This window comes from Zosterops lateralis (assembly GCF_965231275.1).
Source record: "Zosterops lateralis genome assembly, chromosome: 8".
In the NCBI taxonomy this organism is placed as follows: domain Eukaryota; kingdom Metazoa; phylum Chordata; class Aves; order Passeriformes; family Zosteropidae; genus Zosterops; species Zosterops lateralis.
The window spans coordinates 14201495-14223559 of NC_139768.1; the positions used below are offsets into that span (position 1 = coordinate 14201495).

The 22065-nt window shown below is 62.8% G+C and overlaps 3 protein-coding genes across 4 annotated transcripts; 1 reads left to right on the forward strand and 2 right to left on the reverse strand.

The window, feature by feature from the left end:
- Positions 1-919: 919 nt before the first annotated feature.
- Positions 920-4928, reverse strand: ENTPD7 (ectonucleoside triphosphate diphosphohydrolase 7). 2 transcript variants are annotated; one of them, XM_083866014.1, is made up of 12 exons: positions 4906-4928; positions 4644-4814; positions 4336-4541; positions 4115-4265; positions 3667-3770; positions 3537-3593; positions 3114-3262; positions 2871-3037; positions 1767-2091; positions 1585-1670; positions 1307-1468; positions 920-1153 (listed from the first exon to the last, which is right to left on the reverse strand). In XM_083866014.1, exons 1-12 carry the CDS (start codon positions 4911-4913, stop codon positions 928-930), a joined length of 1812 nt encoding a protein of 603 aa, XP_083722140.1. In that variant the 5' UTR covers positions 4914-4928; the 3' UTR covers positions 920-927. The 2 variants fall into 2 exon arrangements, with proteins under 2 accessions (XP_083722140.1, XP_083722139.1); XM_083866013.1 differs by having other exon boundaries at positions 2871-3040.
- Positions 4929-5598: 670 nt separating this feature from the next.
- SLC25A28 (solute carrier family 25 member 28) lies at positions 5599-9592 on the forward strand. The gene is made up of 4 exons (XM_083866847.1): positions 5599-5922; positions 6021-6249; positions 7031-7087; positions 8502-9592. The coding sequence occupies exons 1-4, from the start codon at positions 5614-5616 to the stop codon at positions 9017-9019; spliced, it is 1113 nt and encodes a 370-aa protein (XP_083722973.1). The 5' UTR covers positions 5599-5613; the 3' UTR covers positions 9020-9592.
- Positions 9593-18591: 8999 nt separating this feature from the next.
- Positions 18592-20163, reverse strand: NKX2-3 (NK2 homeobox 3; the record flags this gene model as incomplete). The annotated part of the gene is made up of 2 exons (XM_083866986.1): positions 18592-19232; positions 19821-20163. 2 exons carry the CDS (start codon positions 20161-20163, stop codon positions 18592-18594), a joined length of 984 nt encoding a protein of 327 aa, XP_083723112.1.
- Between the last annotated feature and the right edge of the window lie 1902 nt (positions 20164-22065).

Sequence of the window (22065 nt, forward strand, 5' to 3'; positions counted from 1 at the left end):
GGGAACAGCTGAGTTCAATATAAGTGACAAACTTCATTGGACCATTGGTGGGGCTCCAGCCCCAGGAAACGTTTGTGCCTGTGCGCACAGCTGCAGCCCTGACCTGTCCTGGGGCCCTGAGCTGGGCTGGACTGAGGTGGCTCTCCCAGGGGCAGGCCCAGCCTGCACTCATGGAGGAAAGAACCACACGTCCTGACACTGGTGCCTCGGACAGCCACAGGGCAGCAGTGCCCAGGAGGGAATGTGTGAAAGCCCACTCTGGTGATGCTTCAAGAATCAATTAATGAGCCCTCAGGGCTCAGTCTGGGATGTTGGGTAGGACTGTAGGATTGTCCTCCGAGGGAAGACATAGCATAGAGCAGGCCAGCCCTTCAGGAATACTCCAAGAGGGGCCAGGCCAGGCAGAGCAGCCTGGTGGAACTCATGGTTTACCTTGTTCCTGCAGGAACTTGGCTGGTGCTGGCCATTCTTCCAGCCCCGTGCTTGTCAGGGCCTGCAGAAGCCACCCCAGGTGATGAGCCACAGCACCTCAACAGGTTGCTCTGCAAACTTGTCGCTGAGTCATGGGGTGGCTGGGTGCTTCAGGCCAGAGCCTTGGGTTGGCTGCCTAAGTGACAGTGTCCTGTTATCTGAGCCATCTGCCAGGGCTGCAGCCTTGAGCCTACTGGTAACAGAGGACTTTGCTCTACACCACATAGTGAGGCAAAGGCCAGAGGCCAAGGAATGCAAAGATTAGGACTGGAACAAGGTGGAGAGGAAAGCTCTCATTTCCATAGCTGCCTCAGCCCACGGACTCTGGTTCTGATGCAGAGATGACGGAGTGCAGACTTTGAGATGATTGTTAAGAAAGAGTCCAAGCTCTCAGAGCCCAAGCTGTCAGCCAGTCCTAGTTCTGCTGGTGCAACTGGATGCTGGGTACCCCTGGCATCAGGGCACGCTTCCCTGGCCCAGCGGCACCACCACCTTGTCCAGCCAGAGCAGGGTGTGCTGGGCGGAGCGCTGCCGGCGGTGGATGCGGCGCAGCCGCAGGAGGTAGAGGATGATGGCCAACGCCACGACCAGGATGCAGGCAAAGAAGAGATAGTGGTTGTAGACAAAAGAGAGGCGCAGCCAGGAGCCGTGTGCTTGCCGGATGCTCTCCTGACGGAGATCCCTATGGAAAGGAATGTCAGGACTGGCCACGAGATGCAGTGGGGTACTGCCAGGGTCCTCCCACAGTCCGTGCAGAGCCCTTACCCAGCACAGTTACTCCTGCTCCTCCCCAGCCACCCTTCCCCGTGTGACGCCAGCACTGAGCTGATGGTACCTGAGTGGCAGAAATCGCGTCTTGTAGAGGATGGCCCCCAGTGTCCACTGCACCTCCCGGTCATACACCAGCTGGGCTGTGCGCAGGCTGGGGTAGTCCAGCGGGAACTGGAAACCCTCATGAAGGACTTGGTACATCCAGGCTGATTTGAAGCACTGATACCTGCAGACACAGCACACAGGAGCATCAGCCAGACACTAACAACTGCACCAGTCCCTTACCCCAGCAAAAGGCCCCCAGGAGGTCCAGCCATGGCATCTCCCAGCAAGTCCATTTACTTCAGCCGGTGCTGGTCAGCATGCGCCGAGTAGAGGCCACCACGGAAGCGCTGGGTCAGCACCTCCCAGCGCTGCCTGCAGTACTCCTGGGGGAAGGAGAAGTTGGGGTTCAGAGCAGAGAAACCACCCTCACTCCCAGCCCCAGCAACAACCCAGCTCCCTTGGGCTGGGGCAGCACCCACCTGGGCAGCAGAGGTGAAGGTGGGGGCACTGTATTGGCCCCCCAGGCGCAGCACATCCTCGGTGCAGTAGAAAAACTCTGAGAAGCCATAAAACTCGCTGTTGCTGAAGTCGATGGGTGCTTTGTAGGTTTCCACCAGAGAGACATGGCTGCCATTGGACCCTGTCAGGAGGGGCTGCAGCAGCTTTGCACAGGCCTGCCAGTCCCCTCGTCCCCTCATGTACAGGGTTTGGCCGCCTCTCACCACTGTGTCCTCCAGCCCCACAGGCAGGCAGGGGTCCAAGAAGGGCATTGTGGGGCTCAGCCCTGTCTGCTGGCTGTGCAGGCTGGAAAACAGTCCAGGAAAAAAATGGCAGTTGCACAGGGGGTCCTATACCACCTCCCAAAAGCCTAATCTAGCCCTGTCCCACATCCAGATACCCTCTGAACCAGACCAGGCTGTGTCCTGTTATACTCTGCAGAGCTGGTGCCTGCCCTGCCACCTCCTGCTAAGGATGAACTCACCCAATCTGTCATGCTGGCCTGCAGCTACATACTCTGAGCACATGTAGGGTGCAACAAGACACAGCCCACCCCACCCAGCTCATGGGGATCTATGCCTCTGCACAGCCCCTGGGGATCTGGAGGCAGGGGCTGCTCCTGGCACAGGAGTACCTGGGCACCAAGCCTCTCCACCTCTGGCGACAGCTTCATCTTGTGCCCTTGGAAGGAAAGGAGAGACAGGAGACAGGAGAGCTCAAGGTGGGGATGCAATGGAAAGATGTGCTGAGTGAATCAGTGCTGGAGGAGGGGAAGTCAGAGCAGGAAAAGCCAAAAGCCACTAGGAGGGGCCTCCCTGTAGCCTGTCACAAGGAGAGAAGGAGGAAGGCAGGGAGCTGTGGCACTGATAACACCTGCCAGGCTTGGCAAACAGCAGCAGCCAAGCACTCTGTGCCAGCCCAGGCACCTGCCACTGCCGCACAGCTGCTGCCAGCATGGCTGTGGGAGCTGTTATCACCACAGGCAGCTCGTGAGGGAAATCCAAGGGGGAGAGCACAGCATGAAGGAACCAGCACCCCGTTTCACAGTGCTTTAGTGGGGGCACCAGTAGGCGAGGCAGCAATACCGGTTGTGCTCATAGGTTTGGTTCAGCACGTGTTCCTCATAGCGCTGCCGGGCAAAATTGCCCCCGAAGCCCAGGAAAGTGTTGACGTAGACACGGTACATGTGGCCAGTGTGCTGCACGTCACAGCCCAGGTTGAATTCTGCCAGCAAGCTCTTAGCAGCCTCCTCCTGCTGACACAGAGAGGTCCATGATCAGCAGCAAGGCAGGGAAGGCGGGAGCTGCTCTCAGGGACCAGACACGCACCTGCAGTGGGGAGGAGATGGCTCCAGAGTCGGGCACTTCGTAGGCAATCTGCAGGGAGGCTCCTCCCATGTCTAGGATCCCAACTGTTCGTTTCCGAACCAGGGACTTCCCCTGGTCCCCCAGCGCTACGGTCACCACTGCATCCTCCTCTGCAACCCACAGCAGCATGTAAGCAAGAGGCAGGGCCTGGGGCAGCATCTTCTCCCTTCTACCATCACCCCACAGCCGCCTCATGAGGCTTCTTCACCCCTGCAGGCAGACCTCAAGAGCCGCCTGCAAGGACCACCTCCCATGTCCAGGAAAGTTTCACACATATGGCATTGCTGCCTACTCCAGAGGTTGATCTTAGCTACAGCACTGGTACAAGGTCCAGCACGGCTCTGCTTAGATCCTCCCAGCTGTCCTACAAGCAGCCAGACTCACCATCCTCGTGATCAAACCGTCCCAGGACAAAGTTGATGCCAATCCACGCATAGACACCTGCACAAGACAGAAAAGGTCATTACAACAACATACAAAAGAGGAACAAGCAGTGCTTTGTGGCAGCTCCTACCTTCCTGCTTCCCTGAGATCACTTCTGCATGTGATTTGGAGAAGAGGAAATCAAACTCCAGGGGCACATTTGTCACCAAGTCATCGAGGATTGCAGCTTGCTGCCTGCAAGGGTGCAGGGGAGGGATAGATGCTGGTGAAGAGACCAGAAATCACACTGCACTACAGCCCCCGTTCAACCCCACAAGTTCAGCTGCTGCAGCCAGAGATGAGAAATAGATCTATTTGAGATCCTCAGTCAAAAGCATCTCCTGTCAGCTCCCTCCCAGCAGGCTCAAACCCTCCTTCTGCATCCCTCACCACTTGTCCCTACAATGTGCCTTTTCCTTTTTCAATTCCCCCCCCTAAAGGATTCTTGACTCTCCGGCAGGGCCCAAGAGCAGGCAGCTGTCTCGCCTCTCCTCGGGGCTGAGGGACCCCGGCACATCCCTGGCCAGCCGCGCACTCACCGCTCGGGCAGCAGCCGCATCCCCGCCGTGCACAGGATGTACAGCGGCGTCTCCCTGTGTTTCCGCGCCGGGACGTGCGCGGCCGCGAACCGCAGCAGGGGCCGCAGGTAGGGGGTGGCCTGCTCGGGGTCTGCCGCCGTCACGGAGATGCCTGGGGAGAGAAGAGCTGTGAGCCAGGTCCGTGCACGGGCGGCTGGGGGCCGGGGAGGGACGGCACGCACCGGGTTTGATTTTCTTGACGACGGGGCGGCTGTTCCGGTCCCGCATCTGCTTGATGTCCAGCAGGTCGTGGGGGTTCCCGTTGTGCGGGGGCCAGAAGTAGACGAAAACCCGGGACCCGCTGCTGCCGCAGTCCACCACCACCCCGTAATTGAGGGACGAGTCCGCGGTGTCCGTGGCCGACAGCTCCTCCGCCCGCGCCAGGTACCTGCGGCACGGCGGCTCAGCACAGCGGCTCGGCACCGGCGGCCCGGCACCGGCACCGGCACCGGCGGTGACCCCGCGCCCCCGCAGCCCCGTCCCCGCTCACCTCTCGTCCCGCCGGGAGGAGCGGGGCGGCGCGGCCCAGCGGCGGGGCACGGCGGCCGCCAGCAGCAGCAGCAGCAGCCCCAGGAGGAGAGCGAGCCCCAGCACAGCCGAGCGCTGCCGCGGCCCCGGGCACGGTCCCACCGAGCGCCACGACAGGCAGGAAACGCCGATCCTGAGGGTAGAGAGCACTGTTCGGCACCGGCACCGCGCCGACCCCGACCCCGACCCCCTGGCCCGGCCCGGCCCGGCGCGGCCCCGCTCACCTGGCCATGTGCGCCCGCGCATCGCCGCTGCCCGCACCGCCGCCGCCACCGGCGGACACGTCACCGGCCACCGCTGCACCCCGCCGGGCGGAGCCCCGCCCCCGGCGGAACGGCGACCAATCGGCTCTGCTCGCCCTGCTGGAGCCACGCCCACACTGCCCGACGACCAATCGTACTGGGCGGGATGCGTTCCCCCCCCGTCGCTTCGCCCTTGCCCCCGCGTCCGACCTTCGCCGGGAGGCGTCACGCAGAGGCCTCCAGCCAATCGCGGGCGCCCAAATACACAGCACGCGCCGACATCCGGAGTGGCGGACTCGCCTGCCAATGGCGGCCCCTCGGTCCCGCGGGGAGGCGGGGCGGGCGAGCCAAAGGTCGCGGGCGCACCGGCCAATGCGCTGCGCGGCAGGGCGGAGCGCGAAGTTGAGACAGCCAATGGGCTGCGAGGGCCGGCAAGGCGGGCAGTCCCGGTGGCCAACGGGCACCGCGCTCGAACGCGCCTGAAGGAGCGCCCGGCCAGTGGCGGCGCCCGAGCCGCGGCGCCGACGGCCAATGAGCGCAGTGTGCGTGGGCGGTGCGCGGTCCGTCGAGCCAATGGGCGCGCTGGGTAGGCGGGCGCCGGGCGGTGGCGGCCAATGGGCGCCGGGGAGAGGCGGGACGGCGCGGGGCGCGGCGGGCGCGGGCCGGGGCGGCGGCGGCGGCGGCGGCGCGATGGAGCTGGGGGCGGGAGCAGGGGCGGGCGCGGGCCCCGGCGCGCGGGGCGGCGCAGAGTCGGGCCGCGTCCTGCTGCTGCTGATGGGCGGCGGCGGCGCGGGCCGGGCGCGGCGGGGCGGCGCGGAAACGGAGGTGGCGCCGGGTCCCGGTCCCGGCGCCGGCCCGGGAGGCCCTGAGCCGCGCTCCCCGCCCGCTCCCGACTACGAGGCGCTGCCCCAGGGCGCCGCCGTGTCCACGCACATGCTGGCGGGCGCCGTGGCGGGCGTCATGGAGCACTGCGTGATGTACCCCATCGACTGCGTTAAGGTGCCGGCGGGCGCGGGGAGGGGCGGGACGGGGCGTCGCACCGGGAGCCCCGGGCACGGTCTGACGGGCCGCACGGCCGGGCCCGCCCTGTTTTGCAGACGCGGATGCAGAGCCTGCAGCCGGAGCCCGCCGCTCGGTACCGGAACGTGCTGGAGGCCCTGTGGCGCATCGCCCGCACCGAGGGCGTCTGGCGGCCCATGCGGGGCCTCAACATCACGGCCACCGGCGCCGGGCCGGCGCACGCCCTCTACTTCGCCTGCTACGAAAAGTTAAAAAAGACGCTGAGCGACGTTATCCACGCGGGGGGCAATAGCCATATGGCCAACGGTACCGGCCCCGCCGCGCCGGGGTGGGAGCGGGGTGGGAGCGGCAGGGCTGGCGGTGGGGAGGCCCGGGCCCGCCGCGGGGGCGGGGTGCCGTGGATGTCCTAAAGCCCTGTGCTCTCTCCAGCCGTGAGCAGCCGCACGGTGCCGGGCACGGGGAAGCGCCGCTCCGCGCTGCCAGAGCTGCTGCCAGGTATCTGGCCTGACGCAGGTTAGTGGCCCTGGCTCGGAAGGATGCTGGTGGACAGGAGCTGCCTGCAGACAAGCCGGGACTGGCCGTGGCCCCGCGGGTTGGCAGTGCCAGAGCTCGCCCCGGCAGTGCCACATGGTTTCGGAGCCCGTCTCGCCACGGTGCACGTTACTCGTCTGGAGGACCCGCCACAGTAGGGGGAGCGTGGGGCTGAGGGGAGAGCAGGGCACGGCCTGCCCTTGGCCGGCATGCAGCGCAGTGCCAGCGGGCTTCTCTGTGGGGCCTGGGGACACTCGCCATCCTAAGGCCTCCCTGCCAGCTGGTGGCACTGGCCTGTCCCCCGAAGAGTGGACAGATGAGTCCTGGTCACCCCATAGGACTTGGCATCCTGTCACAATCTTCTTCCTCTCTTTCTCGATCTCACTGTGAGTGGGAGCCCCTGAGGATGGATCAGCCTGTCTTTTGGATCTCACCTTCAGATCTCACCTTTTCCAGGGGCCTCCTCCTGTGCCTTGGCCAGGGACTCAGGGCTCTGGTGGAGTCCCAGGGTCCCTCACCTTTCCCCCCCTCACATGTGGCAGTTCTTGTTTTGCAGGTGCAGCCGGGTGTGTGGCAACGTTGCTCCACGATGCAGCCATGAACCCTGCTGAAGGTAACGATGGTCCTGGCCTGCTGGGGAGGGGAGAATCAGGGTCTGCCAGAGCCTCTTGGCTGCCCTCTGTAGCACAAAGAGTGCTCTTGTTGCTTGCCTGACTGCAGGAGTTCTTTGGGGGCCCATGTGTCCACTTGGGGACCCTGCAGCTGCCTGTTATGAACAGGGTGGGTAGAAGAGATTAACTTGGCAGCACAGCAAACCACAGTTTAGGAGGAGCTGGGAGGGCATAGGCCTTTCATCCAGGAGTTTGGCTGGGGGCTGTTACCTGGAGTGGGAGAGAAGGCAAGAGAGATGTCATTGGCACTGCCAAAGTCATTCTAAGTGTGCGGAAGCTGGGCATTGCTTTATTGAGATCTAGGGAAGAGGTGGTACAGTTGTGGGCCTGTGTTCAAGAGGAAAATTAAGAGTGAGGTACAAAAACATGCTAGAAGAGTTGGGAGAAGGGAGAGCTTGTGAAATGTCTGGAAGATGCTGATTTTGATGAAATGGTATGTATGTATGGTATGTATGAAAAAGGTACAGGGAGATAGTAATTTTACTAAGTCCACAAAAGTGGTGGGAGAAGCAGAAGCAATGAGGAAAGGGCAGTCATGGAGGTTTTTTTCCTCTCTTAAAAGTGGAGGGCTTGTGATAGTGCAGGCTCCAGCTGATGTGGGCACAGATCCTGTCTCCCCACTGCATGGCAGGAGCCCCGAGGAGCAGGCAGCTTCCAGACTGATGTCATTCCTTCCTTGGACCTTCTTTTGTCATGACTGTAGTAGTTCAGCATTGCATCATTTTTAGTTCCTTATGGTCACATTGAGAGAAGGGGAGGGAGAACAGTGGCAGGGTGTGCTCTGGACTCCCCTGTCCTGCTCTTGGATGTTTTAGGGGGATTTGGAATCTGAATCTTGCCCCAGAATGGCTGGATTTTGGCAGTGGCTGCTAAGATTTCCTGGCTAGTGGGCTCTGCAGTGGGCTGTGGTTATTCTGGGCTGCAGTAGGGGTGGCAGGGGAGTCTTACCCAGATCAGGTGCTGTCTGGGAAATAAGAGACTGGTTGCCAGGGTGGGGGTTTCTGACTGATAGCTCTGCAGCAGTGAATGGGGAAACATCAGTTGCTTGGGAGCAAGAGTGGATCTGGACTGTAAGCAGTGGGATATCAGGATATTCCCTGGGGCTGTGGCATGTGAATGACTTCATAGTGATGATGTCCATGTGACAGTGATGCCTCAGCAGATTTAAATGGCTGGTGTCCTGTCTGGCGACACAGGGGCACTGGTGGTTCAAGTTGTCTCTCTTCAGCTCTTAGGCCAGTGTCCCAAACTCCAAGCAGTTGGAGGAAGCCTGGCTTTCTGTTTACCCTTCTCTCTCCTCTTCCCCTCCGTGCCTGGGTCCTGGCTGCTGCTGCTGCCGCCACCACCTGTCCCAAGTGGTGAAGCAGAGGATGCAGATGTACAACTCGCCTTACCAGCGTGTGATGGACTGTGTGCGGGCCGTGTGGCGCAACGAAGGGGCCGGAGCGTTCTACCGCAGCTACACCACCCAGCTCACCATGAACATCCCCTTCCAAGCCATTCACTTCATGACCTACGAGTTCTTGCAAGAGCAGCTCAACCCCCACAGACAGTACAACCCAGGCTCCCACGTGGTCTCCGGAGCCTGCGCGGGGGCTGTCGCTGCTGCTGCCACTACGCCTTTGGACGTTTGCAAAACGCTGCTCAACACCCAGGAGTCCCTGGCCTTGAGCTCCAACATCAGCGGACACATCACAGGCATGGCTAATGCCTTCAGGACGGTGTACCAGGTGGGCGGTGTGACCGCCTATTTCAGAGGGGTCCAGGCGAGAGTCATTTTTCAGATGCCCTCGACAGCGATTGCCTGGTCCGTGTACGAGTTCTTCAAATACATCCTTACCAAGCGCCAGGAGGAGCGCTGGGCTGGGAAGTGATCCAGAGCCAAGCGCCGTTCCAGACCTGTCTCACATCCCCTCCTGGTTTTTCCTGTGACCCCTCTCCCTTTTGGTTTGGTTTGTGTTGAAGAGAGGGGCAGCAAAGCCCTTTGGGGTTTAGCAATGCCGTTTTTTGCCTGTGGCTGTTGCAGCTCTGCTCAGGCTGCCCAGCTTGCTCTCTCCTGGGGTCCTCTGAGATGTCCCACTGGGAGCTGCAGCCCAGGTCACATCCCCTGGCATTTTGGTGGAGCTGTGCTCCTGACTTCCCTTAACCACAACATCTCACGCAAAACTCATCCCTGCTCAGAGGGGAAGGTGAATGTCCAGGCCTGCCCCTGCCAGGGCCAAGCTGAACTTGCAGTCACCAAGGAGGGGGTGACAGCGGGATGCTGGGGGCTTTGTCTGGCTTTTGGCTGAAGCAAAGCGTAAGTCTTGGCCGTTGTCTTGTAGCACGCACATGTGATGCTGACTGCCCCGGTGGTGGTGGTGGGTGAGGGGAGGATGGCACTTGAGGAGGGAGCCTGTAGGTTTGTTCTTGTTCCTGCTCTTGACACCTCCAATAAAAACAGTTCTGCTCTATCCTCATGTCCCATTCTTACTCCAGCATGGCTCAGCTCCCGGTACTGTGCCTTTCTGACTGTGCCTGGTGCTGAGCTCTGTTGATGGATTCCAGAGCAGGGAGGGAAGAGCAGTCTGGGGGTGGTGCTGGGACAAGGGGATCTGCTGCTGGTGTGAGTTGTGACCCTGCAGGAGAAGCTGAGGTTTATGTTCCTTGGCCAGGTAGTCCCACATGCTCAGTCTGACTGAGGGTCCTCTGGATACTTCCAAACTGCTCCAAATGGAGGTCTTGGCAGGAGGGGTTGTGTGTCAAGGAAAGCACAGGAATTTGGTGCTGAGTGAAGGCTTTGTGCACCTCATATAGGAGACCTGGGGCTCAGCAGAGCTTTTGCCCCATGAGTTTGAGTAATTAGACTAGTTTGATGCTTGATGAGCATCTCAAAATTGCTAATATCTTTTCCAATCTAGTGGTAATTAGTAGAATAACTTCTTTTTTTTTAACATGTTGTTAGTTGTCTTGATACCAGTTTATTTTAGGGTCCCACACAACTATGGAGCTGTGAGCTGAGCCCTAAAGTATTACCTCATTGTGCTGACCTGCCCAGAGCACATCTCTGGGTTTCTTGAACAGGGTGCTCATGGGTGATGCCCCACTCTCTCAGTGCATTCAGATGTGGCATGCCCAAAATAATTCCCTGGAGGAGATGTATTCACAGCTGTGGTATGTGCTGCCAGTGGGTATCTGGGTCAGATCAGAGCTGCTCCAGAGGATCTGCTGGCCTGGCCTGCACAGAAGACTGCTGGAGTGGGCTGTGGTGAGGACACAGGGGTTTTGCTGTGGCTGCAAAAGTTGCTGGGTGAGCAAGGGAGATGTGCCACTCTCGGTGGCTTTGGGCTCCAGCATGCCTGGAGGGCAGGGAGCCCTGCACTGCAGGCCTGGGTGCTTGACACTCTGCCCAAGCCCCAGCCTAGCCCAGCCTCCACCTTTCCCCTATGTATCTCTTGCCCTGGTTCCTCAGGGTGGTGAGGGAAGCTGAATGACCACCTGTGGGATTTCTGATGGCTGCCTGGCAGGTCTGGATACTCCTGGCACACAGCAGCCACAGCCACTGCTCTGCAGCCTGGGTCCTCTTGGTTGTGTGCTGTGCCCATCCTCTGCTCCCTGGTGTGAGCTGCAAGCTCCTGGCCCCTGCTTTTTCTGCATGAGCAGAAGGATGAGAAATTCCTTAAAGACACAAAAGCCACAGGAGGTCAGGAAATGGGAATTTTCCCACTATTTCAGGAGCTGGGGCTTTAAGAAATAGTCTTGAGTATTGCAAGATTTGGCAGCCCTGCAACTCCTCCACCCAAGCGGAAGAAGCAGAGATGGCTGGGAGAGAGCAGGGCAGGATTACATTGGAGGGCAGGGCATTAGACAGGAGTTTGCAGAAGATGGGTACAACTGGGCTTTGCCAGGACTGGTCTCTGCCCAGGAGCTGAAAGCTGTTGGCAGCAGAGCTGCAGCTGTCCCTTTAGCCCTCACCATGCTCTGGGGCAATGACCAACCCCATGGAGGTAAAGGCATAAACAGACTGGGGCTGCGGGAAGATTCACACTATTAAATCCATCAGCTGCTGGAAGAAGCTCTATAAATGTCAGTGGATGAAGGCATGATTGAAAGTGTCTCTAGGATGTTTTGCAGGAATAACTACCCACAGAAGTGCTGGGGGAGGGAGTGAGACCCCCTGGAAGAGGGAGATAAGTCAGCACAGCCCAGAAATGCTGCTCTGTGAGCAATTGGCCTAAAGCATTTCCTTGGCAAGGGCACAGCCTTTCCGGTCTCCCGGCACTTTGCCAGCTTACCCAGCAGCAGCTGGGTGTTGCCCAGTGCAGGCAGCAGCAGCCCTGCAGGGAATGGCACTGCCTGTTCTGGGTTTGGCACTGCAGGGATAGTAGAGCTGCCATGGGGATTCCCAGATATCCCTTGGGCCACAATGGATAGGAAAAATGTCGTCCTGCTGCCATCTCAGAGCTGAGTGCCTGACACAAACTGAGGGCTGGCCGTGGCAGTGTGCTGCTGCTCCCCAGCTCTGCCAGGGTGGGGGTGTTCCCTTGCCAGACAGACTGGTTCCTCTGGCATTTTTGGCATGATGAGATGCCTGGAGGCAATGGAGTTCCTTGCTGGCTCAGCTCTGGCCACTGCCTTTCCAAGGTCTGATAATGCTTCTCAGTGTAGCCACGTTGTTCTGGGTCTGTCCTATGGCCTCCCAGGTATTTGGCTGTGCTTCGAGTGAGATCTCTCCTCCTACAGCCTCTTCTGAGCAGAGAGACTATTTTTGGCTTTCCAGTAAGGAAGGAGTGCTCAGCCCAGCAGAGTTTTGGAGACAATCCCTTTTCCTTTCATCTCCCTGCAGGATCCCTAGCCACATCCAGCACAGGCAGGGATTTGCTGCCTTGCCTTCCTATGTCCAGCTGCCCCTTGAGCCCTGTCCTGGTGTGTTCTGGGTTGTGTGAGCCCCACAGCCCCTGAGCAGGCAGAGCTGGGAAGCACCACTGGCCTGGCCCTGCTCCAGGTGATGGGTCCGGAGCTGCTGTGCTATGGCACAAGCCCAAACTATTTCAGGCAGCCTGAGGCTGCTGTGCCAGGAGCAGCTCAGGAGCCCCCAGCTGCCTTCCTGGGGTAACTGGAGATGACTGCACTCCTGCACTTTAAGGGCAGAGCTGGGGTGAGGGAAGCTGGGGTCTGAGGGTTCATCTTACTCAGAGAAAGAAGTGGGGGAGATCTCCAGTGTCTGTCCTGTACCTTCAGCTGGGGCTGCAGGGCTCCTGAGCTGCTCCTGCCTTCATGACTCCACACAGGCCACTGGGGTGAGAGCTTGGAAGCTTTTGTCAGCCCAGCTCAGGGGCAGGCAGGGGGGCAAGAGCAGTGCCCTGAGAACCACATCCATGTGCTCTGCCAGCACCCTGGGCTGCCCAGAGGTTTCCTGCCCCACAGCGCCTCTGCAGTGGGTGCCTGACAGCCCTGCTCCGTGGGAGGTGGCTGGAGTCCATGGGGAGCAGAGATGGACTCCCAGCCTCCCTCCAGCCCAAACCCACCCTGGCTCTGGGATTCCTCAGGGCTGTGTCAGACCCCAATAAAGTTGTACAAGTTCTCATGACCTCCCAGCCTTACAGCAGTGCTAAACACAAGCACCAGGGCTCCTGGACACAGAGCAGACATTGCCTCTGGTGGGCCTGGAAAACCCCCTCCTGACCCACATTGCTGCCTGGGTTAAACTGAGAGACAGCTCCGGGCTGGGCTGGTCCTTGCCTGGCTCTGTCCAAGCATGGCAGTGCAGGAGGTAGCCTGAAAGGCTATTTCCCTCTCTAGGTAGGGAATAGACCCTGAAAGGTAAAGCTGAGGCTGAAAACTTTTATCTCTAGAGAACCACTAGGAGAAGCAATCCCCTGGGCTGGGCTGGGACAGCTCTTGGCATGTCTGCTCTGATGGGGTGAATACCCATACTTAGTGCAGGCTTCTGTGTCAAATTCCTCCCACGAAGGGACTGCAAAGTGGCATCCTGGCTGGAACTGGGGTGTGGGCAGATAGCCTGCTGCACTGGGGAGGTGACAGAGGTGGGGAAGGAGCCGCTCCTGGGCTGGATGGGAGTGGCACAGGGGTGGCAGCAGGGGTCACTCTTGCAAGCGTCCTCACATGGGGGAGGACAGCTCGGGCGTGCTGTGACACTAGAGCTTGGTCTGAGATCATCCTCAAAAGCGGCTGAAGCAATGGCTGTTCCAGGAGACTGGTGAAGGCTTTAGCCCTAATCTCCCTGGCCCAGCATGCCTGCAGATATTGCACTGGCAGCCAGTGTCAGCCCCAGAGAAAGCCTGCAATGCCTCCCGGGGCAATATGGCTTTGGGACTGACATAGGAGACTCCTGGCAGGCACAGACCACGACTGGCACAGCTAGGTGGGTGCCAGGAGAAATGTAAATCCAAGCACTTTTGGATGCCTATTAGACCTGAGCAGTATGTCACCAGGAGCATTGCCAAGGGCCATTTAAAGGTAGGGAACTGGGCCAAAACTGAGCTGTGCCTCAATGTGGGACACAGCTCCCTCTGGTGAGGATGGAGCTGTGACAGGCAGCAGGCGCTGGACACTAACAGCCATCCTATCCCCTTGGGCAAGAACTTGCAGGGAGGGATCACCTTAGCTGGAAGCTGCAGGCAGTGGCAGGGCATCAGGAGTTTTAGGGGGGGTCCAGGAATTAGGTGAATTGCATTATTTTGGGGAGGAATAAAAATTAAAAAATAAAATAATAATAATAAAAAAAAATCTGCTGGATCTCTCACAGAGACAGCCTGCTCGTGCCTAAAAGAACACAGCATTGCTCGCTAGCTGATGACCTGCACGGTGGCTAGAGACTGGGAAGGGACACTGGCCTTGTCCCCAGCCGTCCCCTGGCAGCGGGGCAGGGTGGGTGCCTTGGCTGCGTGCACAGCCCCCGGCGATGCTCTCGGTGCAGCAATGCTCCCGCAGGGCTCTGCCGTGGGGAGACACAGCCTGCTCAGAGCCCACGCAACCAGCCCGGCCCTCCCGCTGTCCAGTGTGTGCCGCTGCCCCTCCCAGCGGGGACACCACACCCTGTCCCGACGCTCCGCGGCTGCAGAACCCCCGCGGCGCGGGATGGCGGGGACAGAACCCCGGGTGTCTTTCACTCCCTGTCCCCGTGCGCTGGCCGATAGATGGCGGTGGCGTATCTCGCTTGGGGACAGGCCCCGGGAGCAAGTGTCCCTGTCCCTGCTGGCAGCCCGGGGAACCTGAGCATCCCGGGCAGCACCCGGGACCCCGCTGGCCCCGGCACCGGAGAAGGGTCGTCCCCGGGAAAGTGTCTGTGGGGTTTGTTTATTGCCCAGGTGAGAGATAGTTGGCATGATGGCGCCGGGAAGGGCTCTGACAGGACATAGGGGCAGCTTTGACCTTCAGCAGCACTCTGTTCTGGAGGGGACAAAGATTCAGCCTCCCCCTGTGGACACCTGCATCCTTGCTTGAATCAGAGTGAATTCTTCGTGGGTCACCTGGATCTCTAGTGGCAGCACTGTGCCTGATCTCACCATTGAAGGAAGAAGAAACAGCTCAAACGTGCAAGTCCCTTCACCCTGCTCAGTCAGGTGTAGTCATCTTGTGATGCAGTGACTCATCCACGGAAGGGAGGCAGGTCCCTGCCCCTTGTGCTGCGGGCGTGTAGTGGGAGAAAGCCCCGCTGGAGGCTCCATAGCACAACTACGAATATTTTAATTACCTGATCCATGGCTGGCAACAGCTTTCTTGGCACTGGTGAGTTCTTATGTGACAACCCCATATTGCCATTGCCAGGAAAAGCTTCCAGCATCTCCAACACCTGATGGCTCCACAGAGCCCCAGTGGCCAAGCAGCCTCGGCAGCTCCCAGCTCAAGGGCTGGGGTGGCTGCAGTGGGAAGCTCTGCAGAGCAGGAGCTGACACTCCAAATAGAGGAGCAAGAGCCGTGCACCACACTAGCAAACAGCTGGGTCCCCAGGCTCCCAACCCAGGCAGCAGGAGGTGGCTATGACCAGGCTGCAGTAGATGGGACCAGAACTCAGAGATTCCTACCTGGATCCACAAGCAGCCTGACCAGCCTCACTGGGAGCAGGCATTTCCCTCTGCACCCAGGTGAGCTCCTTGCTGATGGCCACAAGTAGGTGCTGGAGACAGAAGAATGAAGGATAAGAGGGGGAGGGATGACCTCAGCAGTAGGGAGAGAGGAAGGGAAAAAGATGTCAGGAAGGAGAGGACACCAGAGCGTATCTGTGGTGCTGCAGAAGGAACAGCACTGCTTCTGTGTGATCCTGAGTATGATGGAAAGGCAACAGAAAAACCAGCAATAACTGGGCTTTGGATGGAGCCTCCCTAGGAGCCACTGGATGCAGACAAGTTCTGCTCATGGACTCCTCCTTGTACAGGAAACTTGAATAAAAAAAAAAAACAGCTGGAGCCTGCACAGAGCGGGTCTGGGGCCTGGGAGTTAAAACCTAGCTGCCCCAAAAGTCCCTCCTTTCCTTTAAATCAGTTAACTTAGAGAATCTCATTCCCATTTGAAACCAATCAGCACCTTCACAGCTTGATTTCCAAATAGCAGTAAATCCCCCAATCAACCCGGAAGAAACACATGCCCGTTGCCCCTTGTCCATGGCCATCCTTGTCACTCCTTCCTTGATGTCCCTCTGGCTATGGCACCACCACAGCAGGACCATGCTGAAGGAATTTCCACCAGAGATTTCCCTGTGCCTCTCACCCTGCTGGAGGTATCCTGCTTCAGCCCGGGGTGTGAGGGACAGGGTACATCATGGGCGGGTGCTGCCTCCAGCACAGCCACGCAGCAACTTCCCTCCATTGTGTCTCCCCTCCCTGGGCAGCTGGTCCAATCTGCAATCTCCCACCATCTCCCTCCCATTGGCCTCTGCCGGCTGTTCCTCCTCTTTGGAGCGTTCCACTTCCGCCACCCTGCTCCGGGCCCTCCAGCACTGCCGCCTCTTTGTGCTGTTTTGTCCTCCCCATCGGCTCAGGAGCTTTGGGCGAGGCTCTGCAGAGGGGTCCCTCCCACTAACCCCTTGCCCTTCCTCCAGTCTGAGCTGGTGGGACAGCTGGGATGTGTCCCAGGAATGGGGCTTGCCATGGTGGACATCTAGAAACTTCCAGCGCCATGCGGCATCAGCCTGCAGTCAGGCTCTTGGAAACCCCCGGCCGGGCGCTGCTCCAGCTCCATGGAGGGAGAGAGAGGCCAGGGTTGTGACCAGTCACGAGTGGAGAGTGCTCTGCCATGGCTGGGTACTGCTGCTCTGGATCATGCTGGTACTGCCCAGCATCACCCCCTGCAACACGGCCGTGAGGTCCCTGGGGGTCCTTTTGCTTTACAGAACTGTCCGTGCTCTAGGGACTGTCACTGCAGGCCTGGGCAGCATGTCCCCTGCTGGAGTCTGGTCTCAGCCAGAGGCTCTGCAGTGGATTTCTCATCAACTGCCATGTACTTTGAGGGGATGTGTTAAACTGGGAACTCCTCTCACACACCCTGATTTTGGAGGAGTTTCTATTGTGGTTACGGTTCCTCTGGCTTGCACGCTGAAGTATGAACTCACATGGGTCCCCTATTTTTGCAGACATCGGTCTGGCAGAACATGGAGGAAAATGCAACTCCTTCCTATGGCAGAGACAAATCTCTCCAGCCCGACTGCTGCTGCGAAGAAAGCGCATTACCTTTGTTCTTGGCTATCCTGTTTCTACCCACGAGACCACAGAGCCTTAACCACTAATCTCTGAAAGCCAAGAGCAGGGCCTGGGCTTCCTCTCCTGCGACACCTTACTGCCATCCAGCAAACAATCAGCTGGGCGTGCCGCATCCTCTCCCAGCGCCGGCCCCGTGAAGCTGCCGGCTCGGGGTGGCTCCCGGGACAGCGGGTGCCGTGCCGTGCCGAGCCGGGCTGGGAGCCGGGGCCGGCGGGATGCCCACTCTGTCCCCGCAGTGGAAAGAATTTTTCCGGTTCCTTTCAAACAGCAACCCCCGGAGGTGCACGTTCAGCTCGAATGGTGGGAATGTGCAGAGTAAAACCCGGGGTTAGGAACGTCAATCGTTACCTGCTGCTTCTGCGAGGGCAGAGCGGGGTCCTCTGCTCGGGACAGAGGGACTGTCACACGACACACATGCGGAGATCATGGGGAGGACACGGTGGGCAGCGCTGGGGCAGGGGGTGACACAGCCAGCCCCTGGTCCGCGTCCGTCGCGCCGGCTCCGAGAGGGCTCCGCTGGAAACACCTTGGGAGAGCCGGTGTGGCGGCCGGGCAGGTGTGCGGGCCGGGGCCGGCACGGGAGAGCTCCCGGCGCCTTCGGTCCCCCCGCCGCCCGAGGTGCCCCAGAGGCCCGGGGCTGCCGCGCCGCTCTGCGGGTGTCCGGCCCTCCCGGCGCGGCTCCGGGCCCGGCGGGACCCGCACGGCGGAGGCAGCGGGGCCGCCCCGAGAGCGCCGCAGTGGCGACAGCGGGACCCGGCGGGCCGGGACGGGGCGGGCGACAGGCGACCCCGCGGCCGGTCCCGTGGAGCTCGGGGGCCTCGGCCGCCCCCTCCCCCTGCAATCGAGCGAAATGGCTGAACATGTAGCAATAATGCCCCGGCATTCAGGCTGCCCGGCCCGGCTGGCCCTAATCAGCGGCCCGCGGACCCCCCTCCTCTTCCCCTGCGCTCCCAGAATGGGGAACAAAACCCAGCACGTTTCTGCAGCCCCCGCGCATAAAGCGCCGGGCCTGGGCCTCAGTGGGGGGCAAAGCGGCCCGTCAATCTCGGCGCCGGGCCCCCTTTGTCCCTCGCCTCCCTGCCACACCTTTTGTTCCCGAATCCAATAAGCGCCTATTCCCGCTACCTTCCTCGGCGGCTCCTTTCAGCGCCGGCCCGTCGGCCACAATGGGCCCGGCTCTGAGCTGCGCGGCCCCATTCAGCGCCCTTGGCACGCTCACAAGCCGGCCGGGCCGCCCTGCCCCGCGGGCACCGCCGCCCCGCCGCCGGGCACGGCCCCGGCCCCGGCCCCTCCGCCGGCCACCGGCCGCGGGACGAAGGAGGATCGGGCGGCGAGTATTGCACCTGGTTTATTGACTGACTGGGCGAGCTGGCGCTGGCAGTGACCAATACAGAGTAGATAGAGGGGCCGCGGCACTGGCGGGCCCCGCCGTCGGCTTTTTACAAGCAAAGCTGCTCCGCTGGCGCGGCGCGATGGGCCCCGGCCCGCCCGGCCCGTCCGGCCGTCGCGGCGGCTCCGCGGGGCGGCGGCGCTTCTCTGCGGGCTCGGGCGGCCCCGTCCCGCCTCTCCGCCCCGCTCCGCTCCGCTCCGTCCGTGGCCGGCCCCGCACCGCTGCTGGCGGGAGCGCCGGGGTCCCGCCGCGCCGTCCCGCCGCCGCCTCCGGTCCAGGCGCGCGGCCGGGCCGCGGTGCGGTGCTAACGGGGCCGGGCCGCCCTCTCGGTCCGCTCCCGACCCTCAGTGCGTGCGGGCTACCAGGCCCGGATGCCCTGCAGTGCGCCCTGGCCGCAGGAGGGCCCCGCCGCCGGCTGGTGCAGCGCCTGCCCGCCGCCGCCGAACCCCCCCAGGCCGCCCACGTTCACGAAGGGGCCGGCGGCCGCCGCGGGGCTGCAGGCCGCCTGCATGGACGCGCCGCCGGTGCCCGCCGGGTAGGTGCAGCCGTAGCCGGGGTTGTAGGAGGCGGCGTTGCCGTAGCCGTAGGCGGGGAAGCCGTTGTAGGAGTAGGGCCCGTTGTAGGCCGAGCCGTAGCCCTGCGAGCCGCCCAGGCACGGCTTGCCGTCGCGGACCAGCACGGGCACGGCCACCCTGCGCGGCGGCGGCGGGGCCGCGGGGCCGCCCAGCTCCAGCGACTTGTCCTGCCGCTGCCGCTTGCACTTGTAGCGCCGGTTCTGGAACCAGATCTTCACCTGCGTGGAGGTGAGCTTGAGGCTGCTGGCCAGGTGCTCCCGCTCGGGCGCCGACAGGTAACGCTGCTGCTTGAACCGACGCTCCAGCTCGAAGACCTGCGCCTGCGAGAAGAGGACGCGCGGCTTCCTCCGGCTCCGCTGCTTCGGCCTCTCCGTCTCCTCCGCCTTCTCCGCCGCCTCCAGCGGCTTCTTCAGGACGCAGCTCTCTGTACGGGGGAGCACAGGTCACGGGTGCGCCCCGCCGAGCCGGGCGCTCGCCGCTCCCGACGGGCCCCGCCGGCGGACAGGAGCTCCGCGCCCGTCGGGGCACCGCGCTCGGGCGGGAGGCAGCGCTGGGACCGGCACCGCCTGTGTTTGCCCGATTGGGGCGGCGGGGCCGGGCACGTTCCCGCACCCCGGGCCGGCTGTGGCACCGCGAGCAGAGCCCCGGCCGCGTCCCGCACACGCCGGGCACCTGCTCCGCCGCCGGAGCTGCGGGTTGGGCCTAACCCGACCCCTTCCTCCCCCTCCGCCACCGAAATTGCAGAGCCCGATCCGGCACCCTCGGAGCGGGGCCTTGGGAGGCGCTCCCCGGGGAGGAGGCGAGCGGGGCGCTCAGGAGGGCGGCGGCGGCCCCGCGACGTGCCCGTCCCGGCTCGGCACGGCCAAGGGACGTGGAGCGGCTCCAGCGGCAGGAGCTGTAGGGACTCGCGGGGCGATGCCCCAGGGCCGGGAACGCACCACGGGAAGGCAGCGCGGGGCCCGTCCCGGCGGGGCGGTGCAGTGTGGGGGAACGCGGCGCAGCCGATACTCACTTGGGTCTCGGACCGCCGGGTCCAGCTCTTCTCCCGGGCCGGGGGCCTCGCAGGAGCCCCGCAGCACGGCGTGAACGTAGTTATCGGCGGAGATCCGCGCGTCCGCCTGGCCCCCGGGCGCTGCCATGGGGCTCAGGTACGAGAGCTTTTCCTCCTCCTCTTCCTCCTCGCCGTCGGAGAAGCGGGCGCCGTCGGCGGCCGCCAGCAGGCAGGCGGCGGGGTGGAAGTGGTGCTCCAGGTGGTGCGGGAGCTGGGCCCCATAGTGCGGGTCCTGCTGCTGCTCCAGGTTGAGGATGTCTTTGACAGAGAAGGGTGTGGAGGTGACGGGGCTCGGTAACATCATCGGGGCAGCGCCGGCGGCCAGGCGGTGCCGGGGCCCGGCGGCGCTGGGGCGGCTGCTCGGCGGGGAGCGCCGCGCCCGGTGCGGGGGGAGCCGAGAGACGAGGGGCCGCGCCTGCTTCTGTCTAAGTTGCCTCCATTAGCTCGGCGCTGGGGGTCTGCGTTTTGTTACAGCTTCTGCAGGGACAGCCAAAGGCTCGGGAGCCTCCTCTGCCCCGGGCCGGCACGTCACGGCAAAGGAGGGGCCGGGGGCGGCCTCGCCATTGGAGAGAGGGGGAGGCAGAGCCGGCCCCCTGCCCGGCTCCGGCCGCCCGGCCAGAAATAGCAATGTATTAAGGCCGCACTCGGGGAGGCCGCTGCCCCGCAGAGCGCCCCGCCGGCCCGGCACCCGCCCGGCGGGCTCGGGGACGGTGCGCCGGGCTCGGTGTCCCCGCAGAGAGCCGCGGCCGCCGCCGCCGCGCCCCCAGTGCTAAGCACGTATAGGTAGGTGGGGACCCCGCCCGGGCGCGCCCCGCCGGCCCCTGCCCGCACACGGCTCGGCCCGGCCCCAGCACGGCCCGACATGTGCCGGCCCGGCCTCCCCGCACCGCAGCACGGCCCCGCAAGCGCCTCCCGCCGCCCGGAGCGCGGAGCGGAGCTTCGCCTCGCCACCCGCACCCTCCCGCAGCTGGCGGCCGCTCCGCCGTCCCGGACGGGCCGTAGCCTTGCGATGTACACGTGTCCGCCCCACTCCGCATCCCCCTTCACCCCCATCCCTCCGCCGGTGCCCCCGCAAACCGAGCGGCCAATGTGCCGGCGCAGCTCCCCGCGGCCGGTGCGACACTCGCTCCCACCGGGGAAACGGCGCTCCGCCGCCGCCGCATCGGGCCCCGCTCCCCGAGGCCCCCGGGCCCAGCCGGGCGGACCGGGACGGGCCGGGTGGGCAGCCCGGGACCGCGGTAACGCGGGGCTGGGTGAGGAACGCGACACCGCGATCGCCCGTGTTTCCTTTCGTTGTTTTTCGTTTTCTTTCGTTTGGTTTCGTTTCGTTTCGTTTCGTTTCTTTTCTCCCGCCGGTAACGGGCGGCCAGCGGCTCTGCGGAGCCACCGCACTGGCGGGTGAGGCACCGAAGGAGCTGCCGAGCTCCCGCTCACCGGGTTTGGTCGGGCACTGCCCGGGCACTCGGTGATGCGGGGGCCCCTCGGCGCTCCCGCGGCTCCAGGACTGTCGAAGGGGCTCCGGGCCGCCGCGGCGCGGGGAGCGGCCGCACCGAGGGAGGGGAGGGAGGTCCTTGGTGAGATTTTTCGTTGTGATTAAAATCCCGCTGCCCCGCAGGATTTGGATCGGCGACGAGGGGAGGCCGCGGGAGCCGGGCGCGCAGCGGGCAGGTGAGTGTCCCGGGCCTTCGGGGGCCTTCAGGGAGTTTCTCTCGTGTCGGTAACGTCCGGCGGCCCCGCCGTTTAGCGGCTCTGTCGGTGCCCTGGTATTTTCCTATTTCTGCACGGCCCGGAGATGCATTTCCCGGGGCGCAGCCCGGGACAGGAGCGAGCCCCGCGCCCTTGGCCCAGCCCGTGTGTTCCCGGAGCCGCGGCGGGGCCGGTCCCCGTTCCCCGCACACCGGGCCGCTGCCACCCGCGGCTTCAAACCCCTCACCACGTAAATACAAGGCTTCGGTCTCTTCTGGCCGCTGCCCTCCCGTTCCCCGGGCGAGGCGCCTTCCTGCGCTCCAGAGTGAACGGGGAAGGCGCCCGCAGTGAGGCCTGCCCGGGGCCCGGCCCTGCCCCGCGCCGCCGCTGCCCGGAGAACCTCGGCGCTGCCGGGACCCCGGAAAAAAATTAGTAACAATTAGCTCCTTATCCTTGTTACACATCCGCCACTGTCCCGGGCCGCTCCCGCCCGCCTCGGGGCACGGCCCGTGTCAGCGGA

What these genes read in the sequence shown, in the direction of transcription:
- ENTPD7 (XM_083866013.1), bottom strand. An exon ending in CGTCAAGAAAATCAAACCCG is followed by an intron (nt 4,266 to 4,335) that starts GTGCGTGCCGTC and finishes TTCTCTCCCCAG; the next exon opens with GCATCTCCGTGACGGCGGCA. An exon ending in GCTGACCAGCACCGGCTGAA is followed by an intron (nt 1,469 to 1,584) that starts GTAAATGGACTT and finishes CTGTGTCTGCAG; the next exon opens with GTATCAGTGCTTCAAATCAG.
- SLC25A28 (XM_083866847.1), top strand. Translation starts at nt 5,614, where the DNA reads ATGGAGCTGGGGGCGGGAGCAGGGGCGGGCGCGGGCCCCGGCGCGCGG. An exon ending in ACCCCATCGACTGCGTTAAG is followed by an intron (nt 5,923 to 6,020) that starts GTGCCGGCGGGC and finishes CCTGTTTTGCAG; the next exon opens with ACGCGGATGCAGAGCCTGCA. An exon ending in AGCCATGAACCCTGCTGAAG is followed by an intron (nt 7,088 to 8,501) that starts GTAACGATGGTC and finishes ACCTGTCCCAAG; the next exon opens with TGGTGAAGCAGAGGATGCAG.